Source organism: Diplotaxodon limnothrissa, linkage group LG10 (genome assembly GCF_057381915.1).
Source record: "Diplotaxodon limnothrissa isolate DT_005_m linkage group LG10, D_limnothrissa_male_GT1.1, whole genome shotgun sequence".
NCBI classification, from domain to species: Eukaryota; Metazoa; Chordata; class Actinopteri; order Cichliformes; family Cichlidae; genus Diplotaxodon; species Diplotaxodon limnothrissa.
Window position 1 is genome coordinate 33,041,161 of NC_140605.1, and position 26,169 is coordinate 33,067,329.

The 26,169-nt window shown below is 38.6% G+C and overlaps 1 protein-coding gene across 1 annotated transcript; it reads right to left on the bottom strand.

Annotated features, from left to right (window-relative positions):
• Positions 1-25,778, bottom strand: LOC146624758 (uncharacterized). Its single transcript, XM_085363471.1, has 10 exons — positions 25,722-25,778; positions 25,381-25,533; positions 23,590-23,682; positions 19,691-19,837; positions 4,367-4,467; positions 3,206-3,281; positions 2,949-3,104; positions 2,432-2,521; positions 1,546-1,800; positions 1-108 (listed from the first exon to the last, which is right to left on the bottom strand). Exons 1-10 carry the CDS (start codon positions 25,776-25,778, stop codon positions 1-3), a joined length of 1,236 nt encoding a protein of 411 aa, XP_085219597.1.
• Positions 25,779-26,169: the final 391 nt, after the last annotated feature.

Here is a 26,169-nt window from a genome sequence, read left to right on the forward strand (position 1 = left end):
TCAGTCAAATGAAGACACTCCTTTGGCATCAAGAGGCGGGAGCACAACCTGCCCACACTTGTCTCTCTGAGAGATTTTGGTCTGGAGGGCCAGTGCTTCCTTTTTATTCTGGCAGTAACACGAGATGTAATGTGGTAGGGGGGTATGTTTATGTATTTAAATGTATACGTCAGAGCAGACTGTACGGTTGTGCACTTCTTGGAAAATGCTTTCAGCTAGAAAGGTAAAAGACAAATATGGACTGCGCTTGCATTTACATTTTGATTCCTTTTGATTTTCCACACACTCTAAAAAAAGATCTGCTGGCTTAACGTAAAAAAATTAAGGTAACAATTTGCATGGATCTTTTTAAGTTAATTCAGCTTAGCCACTATAGCGTAAATGCCACAAGAGTTCTTTAGTTAGGCAAACTCTATTCCTTACGTACAAACAACATGATTTGCTTTGTCCTCTACAAGCTTAATTAAGTTGAACCAACTTAATTTTAATTGTTTAAAAATTACTCCATTTAGTTATTAAAACTTATTTTTTTACTTTTATTCTACTCAGAAATATCCATGCAAATTGTTACCTTAATTTTTTTGAGTACTAATAACTTACAATAACTTATAACTTACAATTATACAATAAATTACGCATTGAAATTCCAGTTTTATGATCAAACTGTTTATTAGAACACCAGTCCACCATTCCAGACTCATTGACATTTCAATAGCAGACAAAATTGTTGCCTCCATAAAATAAATGACATAAAACACCCCTGTAAATCTGTCTCAAAAAGACTGAACATTTTGACAGTCATGCTCTGATTCAAGTTTGTTTGTGTTAAAGTGATAGTTTAGGTTTTTTTAAGTATGAAGTACATTGTGAGTGTATTACACACAGTAGACCACAGTCAGCACATTCCTGCCACCGACACGCACGATAGGCTCAGTTTGTTTGTGTGACTTTGGTAAATCTGAACTAACCCGAACTAACACCAAAGTCACCAAATAACACAATTACACTTACTGATCAAGGCAGCAGGAGACCAGCAACTCCTGTGTGCTGTCAGGTAAAATTGCTGTTTTTGTCCATGGACGCTGGTGGGCCAGAGCGATTGAAACAACAAGCAGTAGAACTTCTCTTTCCTCACAGAAAAGGCTGTCTGATAGCAAAATAAAGCAGTAAACATATTCTTGATATAATGTACATTTAAACTGACATCAGTTTTATTAGGATGGAGGCTCATCTTGCATGCCGGTGGCCCCGTCTGCTTCTCCGTAGGTGGAGCTTACTGACTGCCATCTACTGTGTGTAATACACTCACTATACATATGTACCTCATACAGCCTCACTTCAAAAGACCCGAGCTATCCTTTTAAAGTGCATTATTTTGAACTAGGTGTACTTAATGCTCAACGCTCAACTTTACACCTACTGCCTACTGTACAGTATGTAACACAACACATTGCAAACAACAGTGGAACATTTCCCGTTTAATTTGAGGATAGCCTCACTCTTCACATTTTTTTAGTACAACAGTTTACTTTTTAGTGACATTACCTTAGGACTGGCTTTCAGATCATCCAGCTCGAGGAATATCTTTTGAAACACTTCAAAAGTGTTTTTCAGTTCTTTTGGGTAGCTGAGGTTGAGTGCATATATCAGCCCCATTAGCAAGGCACAGGCTCTGGGTACATCCAGGTCTGCTAGGACTTCTGTTCCTTCAAGTATGATCCTTGCGTTGGCTGGATCAGACGTTGTGGCACCTCTGGTTACAATCTTCATCACTTCATTGGTAATATCCCCGCCACCATCCTGGTAGGTCAGAATCAATATAAATGTTTTAAGTAATCATACTTATACATGAGAGTAACACAAAATAGGGCTGCAACTAACAATTTTCTCGATTATCTGATTAGTTGTTTGGTCCAGAAAATGTCAGAAAATGGTGAAAAATGTCAATGTTTCTCAGAGCCCAATATGATGACCTCAAATGTCAAACATATTCAGTTTGCTGTCATAGAGGAGTAAAGAAACCAGAAACCATTCACATTTATGAAGCTGAAACCAGAGAATTTGGACTTCTTTTTCTAAAATAATTACTCAAACCGATCAATCAATTATCAAAATAATTGCCGATTAATTAAGATAAGATAAGATAAGATAACCTTTATTAGTCCCACACGTGGGAAATTTGTTTTGTCACAGCAGGAGTGGACAGTGCAAAAGTTATGAGGCAAAAATTAGAATACAATAAGAATAAATACAGTACACAGCTGTACAGAATAGAATAAAATAAAATACTATATACAGTAGAATAAAATAAATATACAATAAGATAAAAATAGAATACAAATACTATATACAACTGAGTAAAAATTTAGAAATCAATTAATAATAGATTAGATCGTAGCTCTAATACAAAGTATAGTCATGTCTGATTTACCTGCTCTTTGAAGAGATCCTCCTCCTTTTCCCTGAGATACACCACTAAGCCACGGATAGCGACCTCTCGCCTTCTCTCCACAGAATCATCCTGTGAATAAGAAAAAGAATGTCGAACTGCTCTTCGAGGAGGATGGGTTTTTGATAATTACATCAAAAAAAAAAAAAAAAGATTGACTTTATATGGCCTGAACTGTACCAATTATAGATTTCCAGTGATAATCAAAATAATGAATTGATCATTTCAAAGAGCCATTTCTCTGAAATGATCAATTCATGAACTTGAAAAATCCAGGTAACAAATAGAAAAACTGCAAAATCTTGCAAATTACTCTGCCAATCATGATCCACATCACCTATAATTTGTTTTATTATTAAGTATTTATAGTTTTAATTGATATTTGTGCCTCAAGCTCTAAACAATAATTTGACATAGTTGAGTTGTAAACAGCTACCTTTTAAGACTCAATATCACCTATTGGAAAAAAAAAAAAAAACTACATTTCATTCATTCATACCTCTAGCAGCATGTTCTGGATGCGCCGAATGCGCATTTTTGCAGCCCCTCCTCTTGAGGACAGCAAGGACATTATTTTCTGAGAGTACTGGTCCAGCTTTGCCATGAATGTTGTTTCCAGGTTAACAGTGGTGATCCTTCTGAATTCTTGGTTTATCTGTATAAAAAAAAAAGGCACAAATAGGCACAACATGTTAATGTATACAATTTACTTTAAAAGAATACATACTGCAAATTATCTTATGGAAAAATATTTACCTGAACTGCATCAAAAAGAGCAGGCCATCTTTCTTTCAGGTCATTGATTTTTGGTGCTTGATTGACAACTTCCTGCCTGCGAATGGAGAATGTCTTTCTTGGTGTTTCAAATTTGCAAATTTTACAGATCCACTTCATTTTAAAAACAAACAGTTTAAATTACTTTAACTTGGGTGATTCAGAAGGCTGTAGTACAAACAACTTGTGCTACATCAGCATTACAGTAAATTTTAATTCATTGTTTTTGAATATTCAAGATGAAAAACAAGAAAAATGCTTGTAAACTACTGCAAAGAAATGGGCAAATTACACGCAATCAATATTCACGCTTTTTTAACTATAGTCTTTAGTCTAATCATTATCTCACAGGAAATCCTTATGACATTAAAAGTTAAAACTATGTATATTATCTTTAGTGTTGAGTTTCTCCTAAAAGTTGCTTTATGTTTCCAAATCAAAGATATTTTTTCTTAAGTGATACAACTGCGCTTATGTATCTGCAGTTAACACCCAAAAGAGCAATATTATATTTTATGTGCTAATGCACATTCAATGTAATGTCATTAAAACAACTAGTTTATGAATGTTACTTAAGATCTTTCGTGTGGCGTTTCTACAACATGGCGTTCGCTTCCTCGCCCGCGTTTTTTGACTGAACTTTGACACAGGCTGTTCTTCAGCTAGGGCTCAATTAACAAACTTCAATCTCACATAAAAATAACTCTAGGACTTAAACATCAAAATGCATCGATGTTAAACCGAATGTATACTCAGTAACCTACATTTGTTTAGTCATGAATGTAAAACGGCCCAGCCTTTTGCTGGTCAAACCTTCATCAACGCTGCAACGATTTCAAAGTAGAAAGAAGAAAAACGTGTATTACCCTGTCTTTGCAGAGTTAAAAACTACGGCTACAGAAGCTCAGTGTCAATTAACACCATTTGGCTGCCACCGTAAAACAAAACTTAACAAAGACTAATGTTACGGTCGAATTACTTCACAAGTTAGCCAGAAGTGTAACGTTACTAGCTTATCACCACCACTCGCCGAGGAAGAGTTTAGTGTTGTGTAAAAATAGATTTCTTGCAGTGCGTCTTGATAGAGTTAAAGTTAGAGTTATTAGCTGCTGTGAATAAAACAAGGCAAAAAATTGTACTCACCACAAAGCTTTAACGTTTGATAACGTTCCGTACAAAATGGCGTTTCTCCGCTTTCTCTCTTTCCCTCCGTTTCTTTCGATCAGTGGTCTGAGAGCACAACATGTCCGGGCAAGTCAGCCTTGTACTCAGCTTTTAAAGGACGCTTACGAGATTTTTAAGTTGTATTAACTGAATACACTTTCATGTTAAGTTAACACAGAAATGTCTGTTCAAAATCGATATATTACTGAGCTAAGACTGTTTTCTTTATTTTCATTTCGACCAACTCATTAAGTTATCAACTGATTACAATGTGTACATGCAACAAACTTAATTTTTTATGCAGAAAAAGCTATTGATTTTAAGCTTTACTTACTAAACCCATGAATCGTTTTTTAGAGTGCAGTTAAGTCAGTTCTAGATGTAGCTCAGGATAATTTCATGCATTTCCATCCTGCATGCACTGCTGGGGCCCAACCGAACAGCTTCAGCTGCAGCCCACTGCACAAGCTTCTGCCTGCACATGTAAATGCACCTGGTGCGATGAGCACCAGCTTTCTGGTAAATCCTGACATTTTATTTCTTTTCTCACAAGTGAAAAACGCACTGAGAACAAATTACAGGAAATTAAAGGAGATGTTGATTTGTTTGGTTGGAGGATGATCTGTGAGTTTACTGGAAAACATGACAATTTTTTAAAATTGACAAAAATCTTAGAAGCTATGATTCTTATGTGTACTGTCAACATATAGTAAGTTTATAAAGGTTTAAAATATCATGGCACATTTGACCTCTGACCTCTCCTTCAAGGTCAATAGATGAGTGATTAATTATAGTGATATGCCGTCATTTGTAAGATCCATGTTTTCTACTGCCATTCTTTGTACTGGCTACATTTAGCTTATGATACCAAGATATGGAAGCTTATCATATTATAATTTGTAAACTAAAGGCAGTGTAGACTACAGTGTAGCCAGTTGTAGTATTTCTAATGACCTGCAGGAGGCAGCGCCTCTGGTCATTAAAAAAACCACCTGGCTGTAGCTCAGGTGGCAGAGCAGGTCAGCCACTAATCAGATCCCAGGCTGCCTCCTGGCTGCATGCCAAATATCCTTGGGCAAGATACTAACCCCATGTTTGCCTACTGGTGGTGGTCAGAGGGCCCGGTGGCGCCAGTGTCCGGCAGCCTCGCCTCTGTCAGTGCGCCCCAGGGCAGCTGTGGCTACAATGTAGCTTGCCATCGCCAGTGTGTGAATGTGTGTGTGAATGGGTGAATGACTGAATGTAGTGTGAAGCACTTTGGGGTCCTGTGGACTAGAAAAGCGCTATACAAATGCAGGCCATTTACCATTTAAAAAAAAGAGTGGAAAACAGACAAATGTGACGGGATGTTTGATTCCAGAGTCGGAGGCCACCTCCGTGTTCTCTATAACATGTCTTCAGTAACTTCTGTCATCTGCATGGGTTAAAGTCGCTTCTTCCTTTGTGCTGTTTTTGTTTATATTACAGCCTTGTGTCATTGCTATAGTTAATTCCTGTGTTACTTTGATGATCACTGACTTTGTGTGTTGTGGGGTGTTTCTCCTCCTGTGTTTCTGCACTTCTGTAAATGCCTTCCTTTTTTTCTTACCTGACTCTTGTCACTCGTGCTCTTGTGTACTGATAATTCAGCATGTCTCCTTGTTGTGTGTTTTATCATCTGAATGTTCCCGTTTCCTTTTCGTACCTGGACCTTTTTTTGGTCAGTGGTTGTTTTTTGTTTTTTCCGTCTATTTTTGTACATCCAACAAGTAATTTTTTTAATACATTTAGACTTTTGTTTCTGCAATCAGTTTAAATGCCCTTCATTTAGTTCAAATTCTTGGCCAAACTCTGATAAAAGATAATACTGCAGAATCCAGCAATAGAGGGACATTTACACAATGAAACAAAGGGTATTACTAAAAACCAAAAATATCTGCCTCTATGGATTTCGGTGTAGATTGTGGTTAGCAGATCACTAATGTGTCATGCGTGTCTCAACACACATGACACATTAGTGCATGTAAGCCTGAAAAGTGAACAGATCCTAAAATCCATTTTCAAATCTAGTGGGAGTGGGATGTACAGAGAGTAACACAGGGCTTCTATCGATTCTTGTTAAGAGCCTGGTGGCTGGAGTGTCTGGAGCCAATTAATGGGTTTTTGGTGAGGACGCTGCTAAAATAGTCAAGGTGTGAGAGGAGATGAGGGCATGTAACATGTGCGCAGTCTTTAAAGGAGAAAAGAGAGGGTGTATTTTATTTAAATAACATACAACTTTAACTGCACCAGCTTTGTTGCAGATTGTGCAAAATTGAAGTTTGACTGTTAAACCAAACAGCAAAGTTCGGCAGATCACTTGTTTTGCCATGTGTTGAAAACCAGTTTTTATCGTTACAATCTCAGCATGCTACAGTCACTGGTTCGTTAACAGTGTAATAAAATTTTTGTGGATCTGTAAGACATCAGCATTGGAAGCAGATAGAGATAAAATGACAGTGGTCTCATACTTGATCCCTGACAAGGGATCCCTGATCGCCACCACTGACAATAGAAACTGAGAGCAAGTAGATATTGATCTAATTTGTGGGACAAGTAGAACCAATATTTAACGGATATGAAGAGAACAATTTCAAAGCTGTAATGGGCGTTCCCACCCACAGGCTCAGTCTGTCCAATAGAAAGCTGTGGTCAGTCAAAACTTATTCCTAAAACCCGAATAAACAATGATGGAACGCATCCGAACATCAACACTCATCAAAATGATATTAGTCACTCTGAGAAGGATTGTTTTTCTCTTAAGCAGTCTGGAGATGGAGCTCCTATGTTGGGAGGTCAAATTCAGCTCAGATTCTTCTTTTACAAGTTTCAGAAAAGCAATTTTGAGGTTTTGTCTGGAACAAACACCAGGTTTATCACATCAACTGGGCAGAACTTTTAGATCTTATATATGACTGTAAGCAAGAATGTTAATGGGATTGTAATGAATCACCGCTGTTAGTTTGTTTGGATACCAAATAATCAACAATATCTATATGGCAGTTCAATTTAGGTCAAAGTGCTAGACTAATGGACTGAATCATTTCACAGTTGCATGGCTAAATGCACAACTTCTCATAAATGAAGCTGCAATAATCAGAAGCGATGGTGATAACATAAAACGATAGTACAGATTATCTGAGCTGCTCGTGCAATTTAATATTGTGCATAATTGGTGCTTCACGTATAAGAATTTTGCTGCCCTATTACTTGAAACCTCCCTTTAAGCAGAAACATTTTAAATCTCAAATAACTCCATTGTGTAAAGGTTACATTTATGGTCTTTTCCATTTAGAGAAAGTACGTTTTTTGTTCCTGTGACATGGTGCGAAGACGCAGAGAAAACCACTACAATAGTACTTACTCATTAACTTCAGTTCATTTAAGTGTGGCATCTTTTGTTAAAAGGAATTAAAGTGAGCGGCTTCAGTCTGAGGGTGTCACATTTATTAAAAGGAAATTAGTAATCTTCTGCTTCTTTTATTAGCATCCAGATTTGTGCATTTATATTTTTGAGACCAAACACTGAATACATTGTATGATTTGTTATAGTACAAGCCATTACATTATGTGTTTCTTTTTTTTTTTTTTTTTATTCATATTTGTCTGGATTGTTTTAAGCACATTTCTTTAAATGTAATCTTGAAAATGTGGCGTTCACAGATGTCATTGAGATGAGGTGGGCAAGGAAAGTTGGGCATGCAGAAGACACTGAGGATCGTTGTCTCCATCCTGCGTGGTTCCCTTCTTTACTGTAAGCGTCTAAGTCGATGTTAGTATTAGTTTGCAGTTATCTTCAATACGAGCATTGGTTATATTTCTTTTTCGGCTATTAGTGATTACGGGTCTATATCACAAATAACTATTGCAGTAAACTCACAAACAAACCAAATGGACTGAACTATGTTAATATTAAACATTAGCTCCAAGAAAGTTCCTAGAAAACTTAAGTAGTGGTGTACTTTCAAAAATGTTTATCAATTTGATACCAGTGTCACCAATACCAATTAAAAGACTGGTATGGATATGTCAGTAGTTGGGTTAATATGTTCAAGACACGACTGTCATTACGCAGGTATCAGTAAAGGCTCTGTTTCTTGACCCAAAGCTGCTACAAAAGAGAATCACCAAAGCCAGCAGTCTTCATCCACCTCGCAGTTATTTGGGAAATTCAGTCTGGACTAAACTCTATAATATTTCCGATACACGCTTGTTTGCCGATTAGTTGCAAATCCACAGACAGGATTAGCTCACCTGCCCTTCAGAGATCTCAACACTACTCCTCTGATGTTAACCATCACTCCACATTTAATAAATAATAATGAAGTAGAGGTTGAAGAACTATGCCCTCGTGCATTTTCGTTTGCTCTGTAGTTTTTACTTGCATGCTTATTCATATAAGAATCTGCACTCGAGTACAGTTCTGCACTGGTGAGTGCAGACTTGTGGCATTGGTAATGTTTCAGTTCACATTAATTGTGACTTGATTTCCAGTGTTTGTGTAGCAGTGAACAGTGTAAAGGTTTAGCTTGCGAGAGGCCTTTTTGACCCCGGCTCCTGCAGTGATTAATGGTTTCTGGGTTAGCCTTCAGTTTCTGGGTTGTTGCAGAAAGGTTCATTAAACCGCGTTCCTGCAGCTGAGCGGCGTAAAGAGCACAAGAATGCAATGAAAAGGGATATCTGTCTTCAAGGATTTAATGTTAAATTATGTACTTCTACCTTTTCCAAAAAATTAAAAGTAAAATGATCCTGTTAAGATTTTACCAGTTTTTCATTTTTTTAAACTAAGGCGAATTAGTATATTTTATAATTAGAAACACTGATGCACTGTCCTGTTTGTATTTCACTTGAAATATCCGAGTCGTATAATTCCCCATCTTTATTTTTCTCTTTTGAGGCAATATAAAGTGAAGAGTTACATTTTGCAGTGTAAAAATAACAGGTTTTTTTTCTTTCTTTTTTGGTCTATTATTTTTCATCATATGTCAGACATCTCCCCTGGGAGAAAATCTTAAGTCTCTATGTGTTGAAGTGCTGTATTTCAATAAATCTCACGGCAGGAGTCCACCAAATGTAATGGAGGGAAGTGATTTCTCTTTTTTTTTATCATCTTTGTCCTTTTCAAAGTCCCGCTGTTTTGTAGGAGATCGTGATGCCTTTCAGGGTACAGGTTTATCAAGCAGAATAGCAAGGACTCGTGTCAGTCAGGGCTACTTGTTTGTGTGTCACACACCTAACAAACAGCATGTTGGAGGTCTCATTGCCCTCCACAGAGCTCTTTGTCTTGTCATCCCACCACAGCCAGGCAGGTTTTTTTTTTTTTTTTCCCCTGCTCAGCTTCACAATTCAGCCAGAACGATGGGGACTCCCACAATGATTGAACATAATGACGTGTGAACCCATTAAGCAGCTAATCAGAAACTGCAACGAAGCTGATGATGATGAAGGTGAAGCCGTCATCGACCCCCCCCCCATCCAAACTGATGTGAAAAATCCTGCAGCGTATTAGAGCAAGGCTACACTGCACACACAACGGGTAATGCCAACATGAATGCAGCAAGGTGTTTATGAATGTCGCAGCTGTATCTGCAGACTGGATCTGATTCGCTGTGTTTGCTGAAGTGTGCGATCGAATATCGAGCCCTTTTTAAAAACGAATTCAAAGAGTTTTCTGGATGTGTAGTGACTCGGTCACACAGAGGTAAAAATAGCACAACCTCCTTGTGACTTGGAAAAATCAGCGTTTGCTTGGTGATTGCATTTTTTCTATTCGGTAACCAATTGGAAGAAGGTGAAGCAACCAGCAACAATTTGAAAGATCAATTGCAATAATGACATCAGACTGATATCGGACTCTGTCTTACTGTGCCCATTGTTCTTGCAGGCTTTATGGCAAATGGCAGCAGCTCGTTTTCCCTGGTGTGGCTGTAGTAGCTTAATCAGATATAAATTCAAAGAGTATTTCTGATGCATGGTAAAAACACTGTATATAAAAGATGGATGTAAGCACTGTGATGTTGTCCATAGTTTGTGCAAACTGGGCCTTATCACTGTAAAAATCTCAGTTTCTTGCTACTATTAATTATTTTAAGTAGAAAAGAGGGTTGAAGGTTAAATTATAAACTCGAGCCAGCTAGCTAGTTAGCATGGATTCACCAGCACAACCACATCCATAGTTTGTGTTGGAGTTTTGGTGAATTTCTGTCACCAGAACTGCAGCATAGGCATGTTGGGTGGCTTGTACAGGAACACCACAAAGGTGCCCATATTGTTTGTCAGATAATTGCAAAAGCAAAGTTTAGAGGAGTAATTTAGTGGCATTAATGTACGTGAAGTCCAAATGATTGCATATGGCTAAAGCTGCTTGTGTTGGCATGCACTCATTCAGAGTGAACAGGCAATTTTTCAAAAAGAATTCAGCCTATACAGTTGGTTTGGAAAAGAATAAACTATTTTTTGTAAAATTAGACTCTAAATCTGTCCAAGAGGAAGAAGTGACCATGTCTATTGGCTAAAATATGAATTGTCAGGGTTCTCGAGCCTTATCTAGAAAAATCGAACAGGCACATCTACAGAACAGACAATAACAGAATCACAGTATAGAAACTCATCACAGATTCTTTTAATATGGACCAAAGGATCCACTCGTTAACAAAACACCTAGCTAACATGTCAGACTTTATTATCTAGTTTTCTCGCTGCAGATCAACCCTAATAATCAAATGCAAATGATGTGTGATTTAAAAAAAAAAGAATATTATTTTAAAATAAAGACTCAATATGATGATATGAAATTCTTAACTAACTAACCCATATTACAGAAAGACACATGCATGCACACTTAGAAAGTGCTCTGCAAGACTTCTAAAAAAAAAACTACAAATTTAAGCCCAAATGCAGATAAGACTGCACATTAAACTAATATTACATTGCTTCACAGTAGTTCTCCAAAACACTTTGCAGGGATGGGATGGGGATGGAAGATGACAGTAGATGAGATCCGCAGATGTGTCCCTGGCAGGAACATGGCCACCAAGAGCTAATTTTGGTGCTGGTGCACAGCATACATGCAATAAGTGCACTTCATCGTTCTGTTCTCAGCTTGTCTCTCTTTGTTTCCTCTTTCCCTCCTCCAACTTTTCAGCCTGTCAGTTTCATTCAGTCTGCTGTTCTTTGAAACCTGCAACAGAAAACCACATCTTATTAGGTTCATCCTTCTTTTGGTTTGTTTGTTTTATTATGGATGCTGTTTTTCCTTTTTTACCGAATGAGCCACACTATCAAGCAGAATGTGCATTCTTAAAAATGTGACTGCATGTTTAAGTAAATGCTTTGCATGCATGCATCAAGACATAAATGCTTTGCAGATCCACTAAATAGTTTGTGGAAATAGCAGGGTGAGAAGTAACAGCAGCTGCAACAAACAATGCTGTGCAATATCACCGGGGTGACCGTGGTGCAGGAGGTTGGGAAGCGCATCTGTAACCGGAAGGTTGCCTGTTCAATCCCCGGGTTCTCTGTCCTGGTCGTTGTGTCCTTGGGCAAGACACTTTACCCTACCGCCTACTGGTGTTGGCCAGAGGGGCCGATGGTGCAATATGGCAGCCTCGCTTCTGTCAGTGGCTACAACTGTAGCTGCCTCCACCAGTGTGTGAATGTGAGAGTGAATGAATAGTGGCATTGTAAAGCACTTTGGGTGCCTTGAAAAGCGCTATATAAATCCAATCCATTATTATTATTATATTTTAAAAATGCATGCAACATTGCAATGCCTAGGGTAAGTTTAGATATGAAATACAGTGATGAAAATAACCATGATTAAGCCTTTAATTTAATGACAAATGGTTTTACAAATGCAGTTAGTTGAGAACGAGTGTCCAGGGCTGAACTCTCGAGGTGTGACCAGAACTAGAAGCCGGTTGGCCACTTCGAGTACCCTCATCGTCTCACTATTCTGTTATTGTTAGTTGTATTATATTCTTCTCCATTATAACTTGCGGTCATCAGAACTGTTTTACAGACTTCTGGAAATCTTGAGGGCCAGAAAGCTCAAACCTTCAGCTTCTAAAAGAATCTTTTAAAGAAATCTCTCAAATGCACAAAAAACAGGCCTCCTTTCAAAACAGCTTTGAAAATGAAATGAAATCATTTCTTCGAGCAAATATCCATTAATAAGGAGTTATCCATATTTTTATTACTGATTTTATAATGTAAGTCATTTCTTTTTAGGCAGCAGTATAAGTGATGTGCATGACTCAGCTTTTGTTAGTCTCTGTTTTGTTCGTACATTCTTACAGCTCAGCCAGCGAAATGGAAGAGAGAGACTTGACAATCATTAATGTTTTGTTATTGTTTCTAAAAACATGTCGACCTGACCCCGAATTTTCTCACTTTCCCGAGCAACAACTGTGCGAGATTAGTCACATCTTTTTACATGGAAATGACTTGTGTGTAATTTCTTTCATCACTTTGTGCTTTCTGCTCTGGGCATATATACATTTACCCCCATAGCATCTGCACATTTACTACTTCCAAGAGAGCATTAAAGCAATGAGTTCACATCACATTCATGCATAATTTAGATGAGCGTGAGCTTTGTTTCTAGCTGTGTAGCTTCCATTTGGTACAAAGAGCTGTTTATCCATCTCTGTTTCACCATCAGCAGTCTCAGCCTGCTTTCACTTGCCAAGTACATCCTGACAGGCAAAAGGAATTAGCAAGTGATGTTTCACAGTTATTTTAACAGGCAGCGAGCCTACAGCAAGGCGCCATCTGAACAAAGAGCACCTCTCCACACGCAAAAGCACACTAACAGAAGATAAAGAAGATAAAAATCTTTTTAGTTGTCAAAGCAATCATTCAAATAAATGAGCGTTCAATTTTGGAGTGCTTCGGTGATATTAAAATTTACATTTTGTTCGTATTTATAATGTCATAACTCCAGCATGCGACACTCCCACAGCCCGGCAAACTAAATGAGTACATTTATGGGGATGCACAGCCTCAATATATAAAAAAACAAAAGAATTGAAGGAATTATTTTTGCTAGAACTTTGTGCAAGAAGGAATCAATGCCTCCAGCATCTTTTTATCAATAGCTTTTTTTTCCACTCTCGATTTGTAAAAGTAAATCATGAGCTCATACATACACTCAGTGTTTTGTTATAGAATTAATTTTGGTGAAGCTGCTTCATAAAACACATTAATTAAAATTCAGGAAATTAAGCATCAGATGGGAAATATTTCCTGGGGGACAACATCCACACCGCCCTCACGTGTGAAGGACCAATGTTTCAATGCAACTTTGCAAAGGAAAGCTTGTTCTTACTGCTTTATGCAATCATTTTCTTAGACATGCTTTTTCTTGGGTACTGTTTAACTCAGGGATGTCAAACTCCTTTTACATTGTGGGGCACTTTGAAAAAGAAGTGCAGTTTCAACAATACATCAGTTTTTTTGTTTTGTTTGTTTTACATGATAAAGAAATTGACTTTTTTTTTTTTAGCTCATTGTGCAGACTGTCATGTAATCATAAACTGGAAGATTTACTGTTTAAAAAAAAAAATCACAAATTTCTCAGTTTATAGTGGAAAAAACTGATTTTTGTTTGTTTTTGTTTTTTTTAATAGTTTATCTATTACATATTTACTTTGGTGTAGTATCCATGGTGACAGGGGAGCTTTTATCAGTGGAAAATGCCCTAAAACCTGCTAAAATACATCTAAAATCGTTACATTTTCTAAAGCCATCCCCTGGGCCAGATTGGAGACTTCACAGGGCCAATTCTGGTCCACGTGCCTTATGTTTGATACCCCTGGTGCAGTTTTAGCTTTATAGATGGATACAAATCTTTCTGACCAATACTTTTTTGTGAGACTCACAGGTTTCGTTGTCACATCACAAAACTCGGAAAAAGGCTCAAAATAACAGAAAATGAGCAACAAGGAAAAAAAGCCTCAGATTTTCCTTTCAGCAGCTTCACCGGCCATCTGAGGTTTCTCTGTCTTTATTGTGGCTGCATTTTCTCTTCTCTGTGCATCCCTTGTGTCTTTGTGGTGACTCCCTGTAGGGCACAGTGTAGGCTGCAAAAGACAGTGACATGTTAACCTGTACTCTATCCATGAGGACAGCTCACCAGCTGTCTTCACAGCCACTAGACAAAAAGATAAAAGCCAGACTTTTAGAAAAGTGTCCTACAGAACTGAGCCAATCAAAAATGTGTCTGAAAAAATGGGATGAAAACTTCTGTGTAGGCTGCACCGGTATTTTTCTACTTTCACATCTTTATCAAGTAAATAATTGACATTGCATTTAAACACAAACTGGTATTTCAGTCTCAGTGGAACAAGTCGCCTGTTAGTGTTTGCCTGAGGCTGATGATGTGCCATTAGTTTTGTAGATCGTAAACAAAAGCACAAATTAAAGTTTTGACCTGAAGATGGCAGAAAAGATCTCTAAAGTAAGCCGCAAGGGGGGAAAAAGCAACAGAGCGCTCATTATCAACTTCAGTCAGTCTTAATAACATTACATAGCATTGCATAAGAATCAGTACAGTTAGACAACGGCCATTCCAAACTCATGTGGCTTTCTACAGATGACTCACGACTGCCTCCTGATTTTGAGCCAGTATATTGTTTCATTGAGTCTGTGAAACATAAAATGACAATTAGGAGGAAGTCACTGCCAAAAGTAGAAAACTGAAGTGATCGTCTTACCAGTTTACACTTTCTCTGGCATTAGCTTTGCACTGATGTGTGCTGGATGAGGCCACAGCTGCTGCCGCTGCCGCTGCTGAGTCAAGACTATTAGTTTAATTCCTCTTAAATAACCAGCGTGGAGTCTGCGACAGCGATCGTTCCACAATGTAAAGAAAACAGCTGAATTACATTCTTCTTTTTTTTCATACTCTTTTGCATCAGGCTGTAAAGCTGACTGCAGTGATTACAGTGATAAGGCAGTAACACTGCATTATCTGACTTCAATAAAACTGCATCACTGAGAAAACATTCATCTTTATCTTCTTCTTTTTGGCAGTTTATACAGAGTATCTGAGTCCAATAATTACTAAGTACAAACACTTGAAATGTCAGCACAACAATGATTTTAAGATATTAAGTATAATTTTACCTACAATCAGTATTATATTACTTTCAATGACTAATAGTGGAGCACTTTTGTGTAACCAAAGCTAAACTCTGGAGCATTTCCTCTACCACATGACCAACAGTGAGCCTGTGAAACTCCCTCTGAGTGACAGATTTAGCGCTTCAGCTGAATAACAGCTAGCCGTTGGTGTTTGGGTATTTTGCTCCTCATACATTTTGCAGAGTCTTGTTTAGCTTGCATGCGGCTCTTCAAAATGTTGATTTCCTCAGCAGCTTTGGAAGGTTCTAGTCTCACAAAAATAAAATTACACACAAATTAAATAAAATATAGAATTCAACTAAGCAAAGGTAATGCTAGGACAGTGCTTTACTTCATTATGCCCAAAACCTTCAATGCCATATATGGGTAGTTTTCATTCATTGTAATCTGTGATAAACAGAGAACAATGAAATAATACTGATTATGCAGCCATTTAAAGAACTGCCTATAGCATCTGCAGTGGTAAATCGTAGGTAGACGGAGTACTTTGGTTGGATTTTTGGAACCTAAACAGTGCATAACTGTCCAAAAGGCAGACCTCAAACTTTCACGCTACTGACAACTGTTTGTTTTTTGAGCTTCTGCCATTCCCTCAACCTCCAAATGTGGAATTGTATTGCTCTTTTGGAACAATCGAACTTCAGGAGGTGCAGGGGCGCCAAACGGCCGCTGGTTATGTCCAGGTGTTGCAGAAAGCATCCCTCATGACTGAGGGCCTTTGTCTTTGTGGTAATGATTGGGTTTTTCAACAGGACAACGCTACAGTACGCAATGCCCACAGGACATGGGAATTCTTCCAGGAGAATAACATCACTCTTTTGGACCATCCTGCGTGTTCCCCTGATCTAAATCCAATTAAAACCCTTTGGGGATGAATGGCCAGGAAAGTTTACAAAAATGGACAACAGTTCCAGACAGTAGACCCCTTTTGTGCAGCCGTCTTCACCACTTGGAGAAATGTTCCCACTCACTCACTTTTGCCATTTTTCAAGTGGTCTTAAACTTTTGATCAGGACTGTAACTGCCCACTACTAGGCAGAGGAGGCCCCCTACTGGCCTCACGTATGGGACTGATAACAAGTGAGAAGTTATTCAGCGGGCTGATAACGTATAAAAAAAGTGGACATCCCAACATTCAGTTAGAGAGATTTTACACAGACGTTAGAGCGAAACGTATTCGCCTTTTTCCTTTGACAGCTTCAGAAAGTCCTCGCTGCTCGGCAGCCAGAACTTCATGTTTAGAATTATGAGTCAAATTTAAAAAAATCTTTGACGAAAATTTGTCCCATAATAAGATTTAAAAAGTCTTTCCACCCCACAGGTCATAGTTCTGCATGTCTGCTATCAGTGAGCGTCCTGCATCAAAGAGAACAACAGGCACATATTTGTATTTAGGATTCTTAAGCTGATCTGTCTCTCCTTTGTCACATTTCTGGCCTTGAACACTTGCGTTATCTCCACTAAGCTGTTGCCTTGAATGCTTCTTCAGCAGGTGTTTTTTAAGAATGCTTGTTTACTTTTTAAAAGCATGCCATGCAGTTGACGATAATAGCATCGACTGACACCCCTGCTCTAAAAACCTAAAAGCTGGAGCTGAAGCTAACCCTACCTTACTTAAGCTCAAAATTAGGGACAAAACGGTTTATTTTAATTGCTATTGGCAAAGGTCACCTATAATTATCCTCTTCATTTGACCATAAACTGTGTCCTGAGACGCTCTGTCTTCAGGGGCAATAAGCTGGCTTTCCAGCTGCTAATATAGACGGCTGCTTACAGAAGCATGTCTTTATAATTGCATGCACTGCTCAGACATGCTGTTTGCTGCACTCAACCAAAGAAGAAGAAAGACATATTTTGATAAATGTGCCTCTACAATGAAAAGAATTTATGTACTGTGTTTTTTTTCCCTTAACCTTCCATCACTTAACAAACAGCCCAGTATTATTTTCATAACAAGTATTGATTGCATCAGCGCAAAAAGCTTTCTCAGCAAATTAGGTGTGTGCATGTATCAGGTGCAATGTATGTGTGTATATTTGTGGAAAATTCTGCTCTTTAAGCAATTGTGTATCTCGCTGTGTGTGTGTGTGTGTGTGTGTGTGTGTGTGTGTGTGTGTGTGTGTGTGTGTGCGCGCAGTGGGGTGTATATATTGTGCTCATTTTAGAATGACACCTACACAAATATAAGCACATATTGTACTTGCATGTTTTTGCAAGCTCAGAAATGTCAAAGGTGCATTACAAGCATTGCTTTTCTACTTCAGAGCACTAACAGGATAACATTTTCAACTTTAAAATGTCACCTGAGGAGGCAATTTTGTGCATACATATTTTTAATACAATAAATTCAAGTGCACGACAAAGGAAAAGCAAAAACAATCCCATTTTCATTCTCAGAGCCTTGAATAACATTGCTTTGTCTGTGCCGTGACCAAACCAGCTTTAGTGCAGATCTGTCAGTTGGATCTCATCACACTCCGTCTATTTAAATAGACCGGGTAACCATCATAAATCAAATTGTGGTGGCCGCTTGTGTTTTTTACCTACAGAAGTAGTAGACCAAGTAGTGTTTTGTGATTAAACCTAATCAGCAAATTCAAGGAAAAGAACGTGTGATGATGAAGTGCAAAACAGAAAGCTCTTGGTGTCCTGGCTGATAAATGGTAGGTGTCCACTGGTGTGTATGCACCGTGTTCATGCTGTCACAAAAGGAAGATGCTCATTGAGTTAGCTTCTAGCAGAGAGTGGCTGTAGGAGGACAGCAGGTGTCAGTGATGACAAACTCTGACCTGCACCTGATTGGATGAACACGTCATCCAGGCAGTCTGCTTCCACCCTTCAAATGTTCTCTTTATGCACACAGTTCTCTAAAAACGTCTTGGGTGCAAAATGAGCTCCACAGAATCAATTTTCATTTTTGATCGGCAAAAGCTACATTCAAAGCTTCTCTTTAATTTATTTTTTTTTTTTTTTTTTTTTTTTTTTTTTTGGCGGATTTTCCCAGAGGCATCAAATCATGCTACATGCATAGCATGCCCTAAGCTTCATCTCTTCAGGGAGATTAGAAGTTGGCACCTTGATGCTTGAAATTCACTTCACTTCATTTTGGTGACTGCAGAGAGGGGGCCAACAACTTCAGGCCACCATATTTGTCAGTCAAGTGAACCATACTCCTGATTTTAGGCCTGGAAAGTATCAGAATGGAAGAATTTTATTTTTTACGACTTTAAGAGGAAACTGTTATTTTCATGGCTGAAGGCATGTTAACATGGCACTCTATGGAGAGCTGAAGGAATAGTGAGTTTTACTGCTTGACCCTGACAGACGCCGGTCCCCTAACATGAGAATGTGTTGACAGGAAACGGCGCATCTGCATGGAAAAATACTACAGTGCTTCACACACATTCCCTACAGTTACAACACAATCTGCAGTAAGCACAAAGTGTGTATATGAAATGTGCAAATACATGATCAAACACATAAATATGTCTATAAAGTCAAAAATTAAAGACGGAGCACAAAATAGGCAATAAAGTGAAATCCATATCCAAATAAAGAGAAGGCTGAAACAAGTCTATAAATAGTTTATAAGTTTATACAGTGCAGCTGTGTAAATATACGTTGTGTGTGTGCGTGTGCGTGTGTGCGTGTGTGTGTGTGTGTGTGTGCGTGTGCGTGTGTGTGTGCGTGCGCCTACACCAGGGTCTTAAAGTGTCCACGTGTTTCCTTCCCGTGCGTGAGCGCGTGCTTCTTTAAATATTCTAATCAATGTTTACGACCCCTGGCAAGAGGCGGGCTGTCAGTGTGCCAGCTTCACTGCAGGTGGAGGACTCTGCCAACCCCCAGCAGACACCACCACCTCCACTCTGTGCACGAATTCCATTTTGCTTTGGGAGAGAATCCCTCCTCTCAGGTTTCTTTAACCTTTTAAACACCCTGATTCTTCCCCCTGTCAGTGATTTTAGAACTCAGCCTCTTCTCTGCATCCTCTCTCGTGTGTTGCTCTTCTTTTTTTTTTTTTTCCCTCTCTCTCCATTTCAAACCATGATCCCCGCTCAGCTCCTGCAAGGAAAACTCCACCTACTCAGTTCTGTTAATGTAGTCACTGACGGTGCAAGCAGCTCCCTCCCCTCTGCTCACTTTCTCTCTTCCAGGCATCTCCCCCTCAACCTTCCTCCTCCTCCTCCTCTGAGCATCCTCTCCTCTCACATCGCTCTTTGCCTCCACTTGCGCTCGCAGCCTCCTGCCTGTTCGCATCTCTCCGCTCTCTTCTCTCCGCCTGTCCTCCTGTATTGCGCGCGCACACATATATGCATGCATGCGCACACTTTCACTCTTTCTTTCTCTCTCTCTGTCTGTCTCAGTCACATCGGTCCTGTGCAGACTTGAGTAAGCCCCGGAGAGGAGATGATGCCGGTGGTGATTCTGTTGGAGCTCTTTTGGTGATTTTTTTCCAGGGTTTTTTTCCCCCATTTAAACAAACAGAAAACTAGACTCAGAGAAATGTTGATGCAACAGCACCTCTTCTCTCCGCGCTTTGTTGATCTGCCTGCCGTCTGCCCAGCATCAGCCCATTTTGGGGGGATTTAAGCGACAGAGAGTGTGCTGCGCCGGCTGTGCGCTCTGCGGCTCTGGTGCACTGGATCTTCTTCCTCACCGCTTTAATTCACACAGAAGGATGATCAGTTCTTTGCGCCGACAGGAATATTACTACTTCAGCTGTCAATACTCTTATCCACTTCTTTGCCCCGGCCAGATCGCAGTCTGAAGCGCTCCGGTCCCCTGAAGGGAAGAAGAAGCATGTCAGAGGCACCTGTGTTGCACATGGAAATGAGCCGTCTGCTGCTGCTGCTGCTGCTGGACTCCAGCCTCTAAACTAAAGAGATTATCCCCAAAATAACAGAAGAAATTGGATCCTAAGAGTTTCCTTCTGACCAGCTGAGAATTCCTGTAGCTGCTTAACCAGCTCTATGATTTTCTGACTTCCCAAGCCTTTGATTTTGGCATCTGACTAAGAGGTAAGGCTGCTATTACTTTGCAATGTGGCTTACTCTAGCCTGCTCATCCTCAGCAACCTTGATTCTGCACTTTGGAGAGAAACGGCTCAGTCTCGGTGATGTGGCAGATTCTGTTGTTGCTTTGCTTGGTTACTTTGCAGTCTTCCAGAGCTAATTTTCACCACCAGAAGCTGAGTCCACTATTGGGCTTGCCCCAGCTTTCTGTCATTAGTCGGGGCTGGCACTCTGTCCTGTTTACTACTGTCTGCATCATCCACTGTCTGTAGCAGTGTGGCTCTCACCGTGTGTTTCTGCTCAGTAGAAATGAATGGCACTGCAGCTGAGAAGCCAGAGGTGTTTCGTGTTAAGTGGATTTCTAGAAGCAGAGAGTTTGTCATGATCTGTCTGCTGCTGTGAGTGCACAGGAATTAGAGATGAGCTGCAGGTATTTCGAGTATATTGAATCCTTTTTTAGAGCGCAAGGTTCATTATATTATACTTGTTGTCCTTCCTAAAACCAGCCAGCTCAAGTTTGTAGGTATAGTTTTTCATTTTTTCACATCTTAGATATCAGAATCTCTTCTGCTGATTTCTGTCGGTTTATTCTGGCTACACTTTTACAGCAGAATTACTCAGCGGCTCGCATCGACACGCTTAGCACTTATTTGAAGTGGTACATGTAATTGGCATTGGACATGGACCTTCTTCCTGCATGTAGGGATCTACTTGGCATCCAGATTATATGCAAAGTACTCAAAAGTATTCAGTAATGCCTAGGTTAGTCCCTGTCGGATAGAATTACTGTGTGGTGTCTGTATATGGAAACACAGATGTGGGGTAATTGCATTCAGGGATTCGCTGTACAGTCTGTTCAGTTTCAGAGTGTGTGCCAACTTCAGCTGAATTAAGCAGCATTTTTCACACAGAGAGGATTCGACACTGTAAGTCTAAAATTTGGCACCAGCGTGTTCCCTCGTGTGATGGTGTCACTGGACCACGTCTTCGTACAGAAATCCAAAGGGAAACTGCATTCCCAGGTATCCTGTAGTCCTTGGATCGTCGCTCCTCGGGTTTTCTCGGTGGATATGTTGACTAGATTGAATTGCTTTTGTTGAAAATGGGATATAAGCTGCTGGCTCATCGGCTCCAAGAATAGTCGGATGCATTTACGGTCCATCTAGCGTACATACCATAAAAATTGAATATCTTGAGTGCTTTGAGCCATAATGCTGAAAGTCCTCGAAAAGCTACTGAAAATGTGTGTATCTGTAAATAGTAACAGCAGAGTCTTCTCTCAATCAAAGGACGTCCACGGTGCAAAACACATCCAAGGACATAAATGATTTGGTGTTCTAGTCAGATTGTTGGGTTTGAAACAACTGCAAACTTCTTGCTGGTGTACAGTTTATCATCTCTTAGAAATCTGTCATTTTCTGTGTGTGCAATTGTTTTGGCTCTTCTGGAGAGCTCATCAGAGATTACTTGCATCCTTTCCTACAATCCTGTCTGAATCGCTCTCTTTTAAAAAGCACATCGAAGGCTGCAAACAAGAACCATACACTCTAAGAAATAAAATGTTGTATTTACTCCACCCAGTTATGTCAACCGGTTCCACACAACTGGGTTAGTGAAATATAAAATGTATGATATATTTAATTTGAACAAGAAATTTTAAGTACATCTGATAACATTTGGATAATTAAATGCAAATCAAAAGAATCATGTTGTATTAGCTGAATATCATAATGTTGATCTAACTAACCTTGTTGATTTAAATTGAGAAGACTAAATAAAACCTACTCAACCAAAACAAGCTCTACTTACTTTAAGAAATAACATGTTGTATTTACTCCACCCAGTTATGTCAACCGGTTCCACACAACTGGGTTAGTGAAATATAAAATGTATGATATATTTAATTTGAACAACAAATTTTAAGTAAATCTGATAAATCTACTCACCCAAAACACGCTCTACTGAAACTATAGGATTAAATCACTTTAACAGAATTGCAACTTATTCTATTTAAGTTTGTAAATTAAAAAAATTGAACACCAGTTTATTCAGTTAACCTAACTTTAATAACACTTTGTGTAAAACTTGTTGAAGCACACTTTGAGCAATTCAAATGCTTCTAGATCTTTTTTCTTAAACAATCTTTACATATATTCAAGTGCATTTTAAGTGCAGGAAGACAAGATAAAGAATGTCATGTTAAACTGAAATGATTAAAACTGTAAAGTGTTGTGATTCCAACATTTTTAACATTAACATGACTTAATGTAAACTTGATTGGGCTACAATGAAAAGCCCACAATACAGCCCTGCAAACAGCTGGTAGAAATTACTTTAGTGTCATTTTTGTCCATATTTACAAAAATAACCTTTGCTTCAAATCTTAAACTGAAGTCCAAAGTTAGGAGCAGTCTTTTTCAGTGTAGTTGGATGTTGGTAAAGGTTCAAGAACAAAGAACGCAGAAAAGTGAAAGGCCTTGCAGAAGTTCTTGTGGCAATTCAAACTGAACAGTTTATGAAGTGCAAGGAGAAGGGTTCGAGAACCTTAAAGTTCAGTGTCCTCTATAGTTCAGTGCAGGCTGTTTCACTCAAGCAGTTTGTTTTTCAGAACCTGCACCTTCATGGATAGGTTGTTCCCATCCAACTCCATCAGCACCTTCTGAAGAAATTCAAATGTGTATTTCAGGTGCTTTGGGTAGCTCAGATTTAGACTGTAGATTAATCCAAGCAGGAGGGCACAACCCTTTGCCACATCACTAAGAGCTTGCAGCACAGTGCATCCTTCTACGATGACACCAATGTCCTCAGGTGTATCTGCAGAGTTTGCTCCTTCATGTCTGAACAACATAGACTCCCAAAGTCAGCTTCTCTGTTTCTCTGCTTGCTCCAAGATCCACATAAATAAAAATAAAAGAAAAAGATAAGTTAATTGCGTACATATACATATGGACAAGTAAGTCCACCTTCCATTTCCAATCCCAAATTAAAAAAAGGAAAATAGCTGATCATTTTCCTTTTTTAACTTACCAAGAATTCCTTGAACAGGTCATCTGGCTTTTCATTTAAGTAGAGACAGACAGCTTTCAGAATGCATTCCCGTCGAACATCAATGCTGGGATTCTGGTGGAGATAAGAACTCAATATGAGGGAAGTTTCCTATTTTGGTTCCTTTCAACCTCTTTACAAAACAAAGTCAAAAATATTAACACATAATCCAGATAAGTGATTAAGCAATGTTTCATAACTCACATCAGTGACGTGCAGTGAGGTTCATGATTGGTAAGGCACTGACTCCTCTGAGTCAGATAAACAAATATATGAACTCAAAAATCGAAGCTTTTCAATTTTGACATTACGTGAAAGCTTTCATTTTTGCTTTAATAAATTCTAGATTGTTCAACAATATATTTAATAATTGTGCCCCTAAAAATATTCAAATTAAATAGAAGATTAGAACTGGGCAATATGGACTTAAAATCCTATCATGACATTTTGTGGTATTTTTTGCGATAACAATAAGTCTGTGAAGGTTCTCAGTCATCCAGGTCATCGTAGTCTAAGGCGCTTGGAAAGAAAAGTGAAGCTTCTTCAGTGAAGAAGCTTCTCGGATGAGAGATGAAACGTCTTCAAGCAACTTAAAGAAGTCCAGACGCTTTTCTTTCCAAGCTTCTTAACAATAAGAGTTACAATAAAAGATCATAATAGTATTTTTGCCTATAAATCTATCAATGCAGCCTCACAAATACAAATACTGCAAATTAAACTTAGCAAATGTGCTATTTAGACAAACCAGCAGTTATTTATCTTGTTGAATTGATAATAAGTTTGACATTAATGGAAGTAATAGTCTCAACTAAATTATCATATTTTTTTTAGAGGTTTGAAAGCAGTCTATCATTTTAATCACATAGGACGTGTTTTATCACAATATTGATAAGCGATGCAATAAGTGCCCAGCCCTACAGAAGATGCATTAAAATTTATTTAGGTTTGGTGTGTCTCATTTTTTGTGTGTAGTAAATAAATTGGTCAAATGACCTGGAAACAATTATAGAAAAATCATTAATTTTACATCAATTTATTAATTTATAAATAGGAGATGCATTAAAATAAAATTGGTGCGTCTCATTGCTTAGGACTGATTTGGTGTCAATTTGTCCTTTGTGAAATTTACTGATGCTCCCTAAGAGTGCTGCTTTATCCACTGTGTCAATGGCGCTCTCAGTGTAATGTGATTACACTGTGAATCCATATACGTGTACCTCTTATACATGTTGCCTTTAGGGTTCAGCACTGCCCTCCATCAGCCTCACTCCATGCATTTTTGCAGCACATTTATGACCAATAACATTAAACATGTAACACAGATTCGTCAAATACATTAGGTAGTCTGCAAGTCATCATCTGTATTACATGTGTAATCAAACATGTACGTTGGCAATTTAGAGAAACAGCAGTGGGATTGCGCATGTGTGTGTCTGTGGTGAGACACAGCATCATCATTGCCTCCTCTCAGCGTTTTACCTTGTATTTGAACAGAAAATCCGTAATGACAGCAATTTTGACCATAAAAAGATTGAAATCACACAGAAAGCAAATTTAAAATCTAGTGTACAAATTGAATTTCTCTTTTGTTAGTATTTTACTTCTCATTAAGGTGCCTCACTTGACTGCATGTCACTGATTCACATGTATCTACAAAATATTCAAATTTACACATATTCAGTTGAAAAAAAATTCTGATTAATGACAGACACAGAAGTTGAAGAAGCATTCAAATAATTTCAGAGCTCAATCAAGGTCAACTAAAATACATACCCTATCCATGGCTGCCATGATTAAGTTGATATTGCGTTTAGCTGTTCCCCCCTTCTTTTTGAACACTCTAAGGTGGTCAGCGTAGTGGTCCAGCTTGGCCATGAAAGTCGACAACAAAGGGACCATGGTGATGCGGGCGAACTCCGCAACAACCTGAAACATATTAAAAATTACAACTAGAGAGTATTCTCTATTAATTTGATTAGAGGCCACATGCAAGAATGTTACAACTTTCAGTCAAACATTTTGTATCTTTTAAAATTAACAATTTACAGTACTTTGTTCTTCAAATACAAGTTCTTATGAAAATGACTTCCAATAACAAAGTTAGTAAGAATTACCTCAGTCTCTGAAAACAGGGCAGGCCATCTGTTTTTGACCTCTGCAATGAATGGCATGTCTTTGATGATTTCCTGTCTTCGGTAGCGATGATAGCCAATGGAAACTGATACAAGGAGTTAAATGGATTATATATAACAGTATTACACATTATTCTGCACTTCAATGACAACAGATGAACGCATGTCTTATACTTTACAAATCAAAATGTTAATCGCTTAAATCCCTGCGTTTGACACTAAACCAGAAATCAACATGGAGTCGAATTCTTTCAAACAATGTAGCAAGTTAATTGAGGCACATTTCTAAAATACACTATACATTCATTTCATTCTTCAAACTACAGGATCGCTGGCGCTCCCGGTGGTCATTACTGATGTCAGGGAGCAGGTGCGGTAGATGTTGGGAGTAATTTTAAAACTGTCGGTCTTAGTAGGCAAGTCTCACCTT

Coding starts and splice junctions, on each gene's coding strand:
- LOC146624758 (XM_085363471.1), bottom strand. CDS start 25,778: ATGCCATTCATTGCAGAGGTCAAAAACAGATGGCCTGCCCTGTTTTCA. Junction 25,534..25,721: donor CCCTGTTTTCAGAGACTGAG/GTAATTCTTACT, acceptor AATATGTTTCAG/GTTGTTGCGGAGTTCGCCCG. Junction 19,838..23,589: donor ACCTGTTCAAGGAATTCTTG/GTAAGTTAAAAA, acceptor CGCGCAATACAG/GAGGACAGGCGGAGAGAAGA.